General features: G+C 38.1%; 1 protein-coding gene across 1 annotated transcript in view; it reads right to left on the minus strand.

Annotated features, from left to right (window-relative positions):
* The window catches only part of LOC107285947 (disintegrin and metalloproteinase domain-containing protein 9), a gene marked incomplete in the record, with an annotated part of 35,456 nt that extends 27,500 nt beyond the window's left edge, over positions 1–7,956 (minus strand). Inside the window, 5 exon segments of the mRNA XM_029283787.1 lie at positions 51–127; positions 2,647–2,725; positions 4,347–4,423; positions 6,059–6,156; positions 7,802–7,956. Of these exon segments, the coding sequence (XP_029139620.1) occupies positions 51–127; positions 2,647–2,725; positions 4,347–4,423; positions 6,059–6,156; positions 7,802–7,874 (404 nt within the window).
* Positions 7,957–11,355: the final 3,399 nt, after the last annotated feature.

The following is an 11,355-nucleotide window of genomic DNA, read 5'->3' on the forward strand; positions in this document are numbered from 1 at the left end:
AAAACTATCTGTCTCTATTTATTGATAAAAGGAAAAAAGAAGGATTATACCTAAGGCCATCACAGGTACTGAGAGCAAGCAGAGAATCTGGAACTCCTTCAACATTTCCATGGTAGTAACAGTGGGTCTGAAACCAAATAATTAACAGCAGTTTTCTCAGGCAAATAGTAAATGCAGTTTATTATCTGATGGAAATAAGTATGCCATACAGTTAGCCCTCAAACTATAGCTACGACTTTAGTAATTTCTGTTACTAAACAAGGCAATTGTTAAGTGAGTTGTGTCCGATTTTATGATCTTTTTTGCCATGGTTGTTAAGTAAATCACTGCAGTTGTTAAATGAATCATGCAGTTGTTAAGAAAATCTTCCCCCATTCATTTTGCTTGTTGGAGCTAGCTGGGAAGGTCAAAAATGGAGATCACATGACTCCAGGACATTGAAACCATCGTAAATACATGCTGGTTGCCAAGTGCCCAAATTTCAATCATGCTGCAATATTTATAAGAGTGAGGACTAGTTGTAAGCCATTTTTTTCAGTGCCATTGAGCAGTTGCTAAATGAATGGTTGTAAGTCAAGGAACTATCCGCATTTACTCAGTTCCTAAGACATCTATTACAGAGCTCTATGGATTCTAATGCAACTAATGTTTATCTTGCTACTTAAAATTAATATATATAACATGATCAAAGCCAACAGAAGCACAACAGTAAGTTGATTGCTCTGGAGCAATGCAGAGTTCTTTTCATTTCCTGCTTTTCTTCCAGCCAAGCATCGCTTGAAAAGAGAGGTCCATGCATGTACTTAAACCCAGCCATTTTATTTTCCTACGAATGACACATGTGAAAGGGAAAGTGTTAAAAGGAAAGAAGATGATAAATCTCCACGATATGCTTACCTCCATGGAGGTTTCTCATTTTCTTTCCTTTGTGTCTCAGAGAAAATGAGACGAACATATGGATCATTATAAATAATTTCTTGTTATGGTTTAAAACAATTAAGATATAATGGTTCTCTGGATCATTTTTATATAAAGGATATAGCAACAGGGCTTTTATAGTGTGCTTGCGTAGTATGATGTGATTTGCTGGTTTTTGCTCAATGTAATGTACAAACACTAAACTGCTGCTATTATAGTTAAGTACACCTGAGGGCATAGGACTGTTCTATAAAATACAAAACAGTGTGCATTCTAACTTTGATTTTCACAGAATTAGGGAACTATCGATTGCTTTCTAGATATAGTTTTTCCCCCATTTTTTTTAAAAAAAGCTTTCCTGCATTCGAAGAAAAGCAATATCAAAGAGCTGGGGTTATCTCTGCAGAAAAATGTACATTAAATAATTTAATAGTCAAAACCTCCAAGGCCTTGGGGGCTCCAGGACAGCCAAACTCAATACAAGTGAGTAGTCTTTGATACCATGTTTTGCATAAAATTCAGCCAAGACAATCATAATGTTTTAATTGGCCCAAACAGTGAGAAGCTACACTTTAGCAAGGTTTGCTGGAAGTTCAGATCTAATCCTGGACTTCTTTTTGGAATGGAATTTTCTCAGCTTCAAATCCACTCCTCTATGAGCACTAATGCCTTAAAATGGCAGCCTTTTAGGTTTTCAAAAAGCATTTTTATTAGCAGATAAAGTTATTGGTAAAAAGATCAACTCAGATAACAAATTACCAAGTTAATTATTCAACTCTCATTTGATACTGATGGCAATGAGTTGACCCAGTGCTTAAAGGAAGTGAATTGTACAGTATTTTTTGGATCCATGATGTCTATCCCTCCCGCCCCCAATAGGAAGAATATTCTAGGCATGCTATTCTCTGTGGGAATCCTAGAGCATCATTCAGAAATATCTGAAGCTCAGGTTCCCAGGCAGATTCAGACTGAGTAGTAAAGTTTCTTATAAAATTGGTTGTTAGTTGTATGCTAAAAATACTGCTAGTAAAAGAATATACTTTCGTAAGATATATTGTTTAACTTCCCAGACTATTAATCATCATAGCAAAGGAGGAAATACAGTGTATTCCAAGAACCAAATGTGACAAAATAGCCCTGGCAGAGAAAAGTAGTTCTCGGGAATTGAATGACATTATCTTCTCCTTGTGTTTCACACTTGCTAGAATACAACTCACACCATATCCAGCTAGTAGGGCCATTAGAAAAGGTTTTGTACAACCAAAGTCTTATTTAGTCATTTATTTTTTTACCTTCCCTTCAGGAACTCAAGAAGGTATATCTATCGCTGTTTATGCTTCCCATTTATCAAAATAGATGGCTCAGCAATTAAAAATGCTGAGCTAGTCAGCTGGAAAGCTGGCAGCCTGAGTTCAAGACCCATGTGCGGTGTGACAGAGTGTGCTCTTGTTACTTGTTCCAGTTCTTGCCAATCTAGCAGTTTGAAAGCATGTAAATGTGAGTAGATAAATAGGTACCATTTCAGTGGAAAGGTAACAGTGTTTTGTGCACCTCGGTGTATATTCATGCTGGTCACATGACCACAGAAGTGTCTTTGGACAGTGCTGGGTCCCTCAGCTAAGAAATAGAGATGACCACTGCCCCTAGATTCAGACACAACTGCTACAGGGGAAACTTTAATAATAAAAACTAGAATAGAAAGTTGTCTTCTTCACAGATACAACATACCTGAGTTTCCACAGGAGTACTCTCCAGCTTGCCCTCTTGGTTATAAGTATATATTGTGAATTTTTCCCCAAGAAGGTTTCTGCAGCAAATTTCAATTCAATCGTATTTTAAAATGCAGGTTATTCATCAATGAATGATAACAATACAATACTTTAATACACTGGTCAAAGTAAAAGTAAAATTTATCCATGATATTTTAATGAAATATAAACTGAATTTGGTTTTTTTTTTAAAAAATATATTAAGTAAACATTCAAGCATTTTTAAATACGGAAATCTAATCATTTTCAGCAATGGTAGTGCCATATCCTGTTAATCCACCATGCAAAGTAATGTTAAGCTAAAATGTAATATTAAGCAATGAATTAATAATACAATAATGAACAATAATTAATTATTATTATATAATATTATATAATTATATAAGAAATAGAAGCATCCAATGTAGTTTAGCAAAGATTTCAGTGGTAGATCTCAGAATGTAATTCTATACTATGATACCCTTCCATCATTTTAAGAGTTTCCCTGGTCAATAGGAATAATAAGGAACACCTTCATTACCTAAATCACAGACCCCAGGAGTTCTCACCTTTATTATGCAATTACCCTGCTTTATTCATCATTTAAAAGCCAGCCAATATTATCCTGCATTTATAATATTTTGATTTTTTTCTATCACTATTTTCATAATTTATGGTTCAAGTGAAAATCAAGGTGGAAAAGAAGAAATAACTATGCAGTGCCTTGGAGCTTAGTGCTAGATGTAGCCCTGCAATATCTTTGTGCCAAAATTAATTATACAATTGTTATTGTGTAATAGTCTTAAAATGCCAAGTATTTTGAGCAAGCAGCATCCCAGATGTTATATATCCTGAGTATCTTTCACAAGGTACTCCTATGGCTTGCTTATTCAAGTCATCCACTAATCATGTAAGATTTCCTTACTGAAAGGAAACTAACCCAATTCAATTAACCTATTTTGCTGTTTCTAAGTCTTATTTAATCATCCCATTGATCCAGTTATGCTTCTCATGTAAATGGAGCAATGGAGATGTTCCAATAGATATATGATTCAAAGTAAGATTTTATGATTTAGATATAGGTTTCTTGGTCTTTTGCTTATTTACTTTTTATTTATTTATTTATTACTCATTACTTATGGGGTGCTGCTTGTTGTATAGCTTTAACGTGCCCCTCCCATTTTTTGTTTGTTATGTTTTGTCCTTAAATGTTCTGAAATGACATTACTTTCTTGTATCATTTTCACTGTATGACCTAATGTTCCACTGAACTAAATCCAGTTCAGCTAGACTGTGGATTCCCATCTGTTTCTCATCTGCAAAAGCCATCTGCATTTTACAAAACTTTTCATTCTGATAACATATACTCATAAAACACAGGATCCACACCCAAAATATTTTCTCTCCTCGGGCACCTACAGTAAAGTTATCTCAGCTCATAATCTAGCATAACTCCTCACTTCTTGTAAAATAAAGAATATCCTCAAATGTTTTTCCCAATGTCTCATTCACAATAGAATATTTGTGTCTGACTTCTATGCTAGCAAATGCCATTCTTTAAAGGGTTTCTTCTATTGTATTCTACCTTTCAGACTGCTGGTTTTAGTGACGTTTTCATATCCCTCAAAAAAAAAAAGTTAAAATAAAATGGAAAAGGATTCAGAACTGCATATAACATACTTATTTTTCTTTAATTTCAGAATGTGTGTTCCATTTCCAGTTTGTATCAAATAAGATATGTGATCATCTAAGTGTTCCTGAAATATAATCAGAGAGAGAGAGATAAAGCATTTAACATGTACTTCAATTCTTTGAAATGGTGCTGTTGCTTACAAAAAAAAAAACCCTATGCTAGTACAGTTATGCTTACTTTCTAACCAGAAAACAAATCAGGCAGCTCACTCCGCCTTGACATTTAACATACTGTATGTTTTACTATATCTTCTGCAACTTAGACACATCTAACAAAGTGTGTGTGTGTAAGGTGTGTGTATAAGTATAGACATATATATAATTTATTTAGGTATGGCATAACATAGATGGACTTACAACATGATTAATATTTCACTTAGATTAAAACACAATAGAATATGAATGTTAAAAGGAACTGTATTCAAATACCAATGTCTACGCCATTTTTCTAGATAAAGGCATCATTGTTTATCTGGAAAAAATCAGATATTTGGACCAATATATGCCGTTCGCTTACAGTTAGTCACAATGTGATCTACAGTTTGACATGGGACCCCACAGTCACACTGAAGGGAGGATGTTATATCCCATTTATACAGTGAATCCCAGCAGATGCCAGGTGAGGTGTGAATCCTATTCAGGTTACATATACATATGTATACAATTATAAAGCCCCAATATAAATCTGCAATGCACATACAGACACATTATTCCAAGGTTGCAGATCTACACAGTGTAAATTACATTCTGACAATGTAGCTAAATTCATTGGATTTCTTGCTGGACTAACATGGTGAATACAATATGCTGCCACCTTTCCCCAGCTTGTTTTGCAATAACAATAGAGCTTTACAGCCCTCTCTAAGTGGTTTATAGAGTCAGCCTATTGCCCCCAACAATCTGGCTCCTCATTTTGCCGGAAGGATGGAAGGCTGAGTCAACCTTGAACTGGTCAGGATCAAACTCCTGGCAGTTGAATGCAGAGTTAGCCTGCAATATGCTTTCTAACCACTATACCACCACGGTTCTTGATTCGACTGCAACAATGATGCTAACAATGAGACTAGGTCAGAGAACAAATCTTCACCCTCAATGATGCTACTGTTGCAGTCGACATGGTCCATGGACTCTTGGCTTGTTCAGATTCCTTCCATTTCCTCTTGGGTACAAGGCTAGTTCTCTCTGACATCAGAGAGGTCCAAAGGATCTGCAGGATCCAATGTTTTCCAATTACTAACCTCAAGGAGATTAATTTATACCCATTCTAGAACTGCCATAAAGACATTTTTTTCTGGAAGGAAGGAAGGAAGAAGGGAGGGAGGGAGGGAAGGAAGGGTTTATTTCTTTTAATGGAAGAATTGTACCATCCAGCCTTTATATATGTTGGAAAATCCAGCACTAGACTCCTATAAACTGAATGATAGGATTGTTGTGTCTGGCTACCACCATGTTGATAGATAAACAATAAAAGACATGATAAAAGATTTTTGTATTAATACTAGCGGTGGCTTGCAGTACTCTAAATTGTTTGGCAATAGCAACTAAATCAATATATTGCTATTATTCCTCCTGATTTTATTTAATGAGGACATAGATTGACCAACAATCCTTGTCTTATCTATTTATATATATTGTTAAATACTGTAGAATATTATCTGAGGAGCATCACAGGAATGCAAATAACTTAAATAGAAACAAACCTCGTTAAAATGTGTCCAGCGCTTCTCCCTGTCTGTTAATCTTCTAGGAATTATAATCTCATATGTGGATTGCATAGAGATCTGTTGAGTATGTCCGCCTACCAATGAAATGTTTTTAAATTGGTATAGATTTTCCAATAACATCAGCGTTTTTACCGAGTACAATTATAAAGAATCCAGAATTTCATTTTACAACAACTATATCAATATATTTACAGCAGACATGTCAAACACAAGGCCCGGGGGACGGATGCAGCCCGCAAAGTGGTTTCATGTGACCTGCGAAGCCATCCTGGAAACAGTGAGGGAACGGCCCCCGCTGCCTTGGCCCTGGCCGGCTGGGAGCCAATGTACAATTTTGTGGTGGCCATCTATGCTGAAATGCATCAGTCTTAGCTCCACAAGGCCGTCCAGAAACACCAAGGAAGCAGCCCCTGCCGTGTTGGCCCCGCCCCCTGGGTGCATGCTGGGGAGGTGTCACCCTTTGTGAGGAATGAAGAAATGGACCATGCCTTAGCGCTTGCCCCGGTCCCACCCCTTCCTGCCAGAGACCCTCATATCTGTCCCACTCCTACCCAGGACCCTACAGGCACCCTTGACGCGAACGATGTAGAGCTGGCCATGCCCACCCAGTAGGCCACACCCACTCCATTCACGCCCATCCAGTAGGCTGCACCCCCCCGCTCCCCCCCCGAAGGCAACCGCAATGCTGATGCGGCCCTCAATGAAATTGAGTTTGACACCCCTGATTTATAGTAACTAAGAGAATCCACAAATCAGAAATAATGTTTCTCAGACTAACAAATTTTATTAAAAGGCATATCTAAAGTGATGTAGGACCGATATCGGAAAGAGGCAATCAATTCCCTAGAAATATCAAGGATTTCTTTGCAGGATGGGGAGGCAATTCTTGCCTGGACAGCAGAAGCTTTTAGATCTGGGCCTAGAAGATCAACTTCATCTTCTACACTTCCATTTATTTTACCTCTATACTTTGTGCATAAGGATGAAAAGTTAAAAGAAACTTAAGTCAGCAAAGCCAGGGGAAGTTTCTTGGACACCTAAGAGTTGCGGACAAAAAAAATAATGGCATAAAGTGAGCCAATGAAAAACGCAGTTTAGGAAAACCTGCGTATAATGAATCTCTCTTTCTCTCTCTTTTCAAACACTGAGTACCGCAGTGTTTCTCAACCTTGACAATTTTAAGGCATGTGGACTTCAACTCCCAGAATTCCACAGCCAGCAATGCTGGCTGTGGAATTCTGGGAGTTGAAGTCCACATGCCTTAAAATTGTCAAGGTTGAGAAACACTGGAGTACCGTATTTCATTTTGATTATTCACGCATAGACTTTCACAGGAGCACCAGACTCAACTTTTTTTTTTTGGTCATCCTCAGCATAACTACCCAGGACAGCAATTAATATTTCAAAGAGGCAGAGAGCTCTCCCTTCCTTAACCCCTTTAAACCTTTCCCTTGACATAGGTCTATGGCCATGTCGATTCTGAAAGCTCATCAGGAAACGCCAAACGCGCGGGGCACAGCTCCCCTCGAACAATGTAACTGCCAGTCAACTCTCTTTCACTGAAAACGCCTTTGCCGGGAAGCGGAGTCACCGACAGCATTTCCTTCCATATAAGGAACCTCAAGATCGTTTCCCAATAACTCGGGCTTGGCCGTTTGAGCCGACACTTTCACGCTCTTTCTTTAAGCAGTCCGAAAGCCAATCAAGACCAATACTTGCCCAGGGCTAAGCTTAGATTGCCCACGGCGCTGAGTCCCAAGATGAAGAAGTTCAAGTAACAGGCTGCTAACATGATCCGCTCTTGCCAGCTTCGAGGATCGAAGCGGGAACGGCCCGGCGGGCGGAGTTCATCTGACGACTGCGGGTAAACAACCAGCACTGAAACCTTAGGCGCACAAAGCGGGAGGAGTTCACTAACCCCTCCCCACGACCGGGGTAGCGCTGGTCCTTGTATTGATGAACTCGTTCCGCAGCATTTTGAGCATGACCACGTGCGCGCTCAGCGATTGACAGGCAGCTCGGCAGCGAGCCGAGCGGAGGAAATTTTGAGGAAGTAAAAGTTGGTGGGAGAGTTTTTCGCAAAAGGAAGTTGTAGAGGAGTGGTTTTTAGACTGTCGCAGGCCCGGGTCGCTTCTGAAGGGGATGATGGCAAGCTAACAAGCCGTAATGGCATCTTACAAATCTCCTTTACGCTCCAATGAAGAGAGCGCGTCCCTCCCCCCCCCCTAGTGCATTTAGACCCCAAGAGGCTGGAAACTTCGAGGAAGGGAGAGGCTTTCCTGGAAAGCCGAAAGACCAAATTCCAGACCCAGAAGAAAACGAAATTAAGTAGCTTAATCATGCTGTGGTTAGAATCAGCCTTTCTCTAATTCCGCAATATTAAACTAGGGGGAATTTCAGCGAAGGCCGCACAGCTTAAGTTACTGAGTTTGAAAAACACTCATTTAAATCACCGGTTAAGATGAGATCTATGGCACTTCCCCCTTTCCTCAACATGTTCTTTGTCCTTATTCATTTTCCCCTAATCAGTGGAATAACTTGCTTCCAGAAGTTGTGGATGCACCAACACTGGAAGTTTTTAAGAAAAGACTGGACGACCATTTGTCTGAAATGGTATGGCTTCCTGCCTGAGCAGGGGGTTAGACTAGAAGACCTCTTAGGTCACTTCCAGCTCTGTTATTCTGTTGCTCTGCTATTGTTCATCCAGGGAGGGACTCCTGAAAGTTTCCTACACTTCTAAAGGTACTACTTACATTTTCTTCTCTGATGCTTTGCTAATAATAGGTGGATAAGAGCCCAAAGTAATATATGCAAAAACAAAACAAACACTCCCCCAACAGTGGTGGATAATGGTCAAACTGTTCATCATAGAAAAGACTCTGTGTCTGTTGCCTTTAGCTTTCCAACTTTCTTCCACCACTCTGAACCAGACAACTGGTTCCCCTTTTGTTTTCTGCATTTGGGGACAGTTTTGTTTGTTCGTATTTAATGATGTCACAAATTTCGGTTACCACTTCTCCAGGCATTCTGTCAAATCTAATCCATCATATCTATTTTTGTTTCCTTTCATTTCATAATCTCGTGAAATATTGCTGCAGTTTTCACTTGTGGATCTTGTGATTTTGTTTTCTTTAGCCTTAAGCTATACATTAGCAAAAAGGAGCTTGTGATCTGAACCACAAGTCTTGCTTTTGTTACCTGAATAGAGTTTTGACATCTTTGTTTGTGGATTATATAGTTATTTTGGTGTCTGAGTCATTGATCTGCTGATATCCCTGTCTAGATGTTGCTACCATATAGGTGTGAAATAAATATGTAGATTGTACTATGAACTATTTCACGTAAGCCAACAATTGGCCAAAGAGTGACAGAAATCCCCATTCCTTTTATGAAATGTTATAAAACCCTGGGCAGGTAGTGTCAAGGTTTCCTCAAGGTGTGGAAACCTGAATATAGATGACATATTAACTACGGAATTGCCCTAAGTGATAACAAGACACAACTGCTTTGGGAATGGAAGCTGTCATGAGTCAATGAAATCTTTGATTAATTTCAGTAGGGTTTTTTTTTCTAAATGCAGAAAGTATCTATGCATGACAGTTTTAGCACCTTTCAGTATCATCACGTTTTTAACTTAAGTGATTTGATTGAGAGATATTTTATGCTATTACAGTTATTTCATTTCTTGGATAATTGATTCCAGAAAGTAAGCATGGAAATTCTTGCTCTTGATCAGTATAGGTTACATAGTCTCCGGGATTTATTGTGTTTTCCCCTATCTTCAGGATTGACAGAGCTGCATGAAGCAGTTAGTTTCTTTCATCTAAATGCAAGAAAGATGCTTCTGGGCCAATGACTTAACTGAGGGCCAAGGAACTGAAAACTCAGACGTGAATGATGGCAGATGACTTTCATTTGCCAGCTAAGCAAAATTCATCCTATTTTTGAAAAAGCAGAATTTCCCTTGAAAGATCACGCTCATACATTGGGGAGAATGTTCCTAGATCCAGCCGAGTGCCTGTTATAACACAATATACCAACTACAAACCTGTTGAGACAAAAGTGGTCTTCTGGCAATTATTTATGCAATTAAGTATTTCCCATTTGAAATATGAGAAAGAATTCTTGGATGAGACCACTCAGTTGTTATTTTGTATTATTTCATTTCAGCCTTGAATTAACTTCTGAAGCTGTCCTCTAGGGTTTGCTATCAGATAAGGAAACAAATGGGCCTTTTCAATATTTGATCAAGATATCTGTAGATCAGATTATACTCCATATGGCATCAGGTAGATATCCCTTTTTTATTAGTTATTGAAGAAATGGGTTACTTTAGATCTGTGTTTTATTTACTATATTCTCCATTGCTATTTTAATTTATATTTATTTGTTATTGTTTGCCTTTATTTTTATGTTATTCTATGAATCAATACTTACGTTTATAAAAGTGTGTGTATATGCACACATACAGACATAGACACACACAGACACTAGTTTGCAAAAAAAAACCTCAGCAGGAACAAAAATACGGAACTAAACTGTTCTTTTTGTTCACCATAAAAGGAAATTAATCTTCAGAATAAACTTTTGCCCCTTTTACAATTTTCTATAGAATAGCCCAAATTAGCTTTCCTTCATTTTTTTTTAAATATGTCTAATGAATCATGAGAATTGAATGAAATGTGAGAAATGTCTTTCATGGAAAATATTGACAAACTACAAAAGATGACAGACTATATACAAGCAGGTGCAATTCAAAACATATTATTTATTTAATAGTATATACAGTAGGTAGTCCTTGACTTACAATCACAATTGGGACTGCAAGCAGGAAACAGACTGAACAGATGTTTTCTCCTTGGGGAATGGAAGATGTAAAGGAGATGGAGAGGGGAAGGCACATCTAGATTTTTCTGTCTTCTTTTTGAAGTTCACCTGAAGAAAACCTTCCCGTTTTAGATTGGTTGCTCAGCTTGAATTTCTTGGGCTTGCAACCCTGTTCTCTAGACTGACAGCTTTAGGTTAACTCTTATGCATCTGCATATTTTCTCCCCCTTCCACAATTGCCCTTGAACGGATTTAAACAACCCATATTTTTGCTGCAATGCCAGAAATAATCAACTGATCTGAAGTACTGATATTTGTCCATGAACTAAAAAAACCTTTACCAGTACATTTTTAAAATATTCCTTCCAGCGTCATTCCTTCATTTTAGTTTTATCCCAGATAACTCAGTCCCTTTATTCTTTATTCCACCCATTCTTCTGGAAGCT

Source organism: Protobothrops mucrosquamatus, unplaced genomic scaffold (genome assembly GCF_001527695.2).
Source record: "Protobothrops mucrosquamatus isolate PMUCROS unplaced genomic scaffold, P.Mucros_1.0 scaffold229, whole genome shotgun sequence".
Taxonomy (NCBI): domain Eukaryota; kingdom Metazoa; phylum Chordata; class Lepidosauria; order Squamata; family Viperidae; genus Protobothrops; species Protobothrops mucrosquamatus.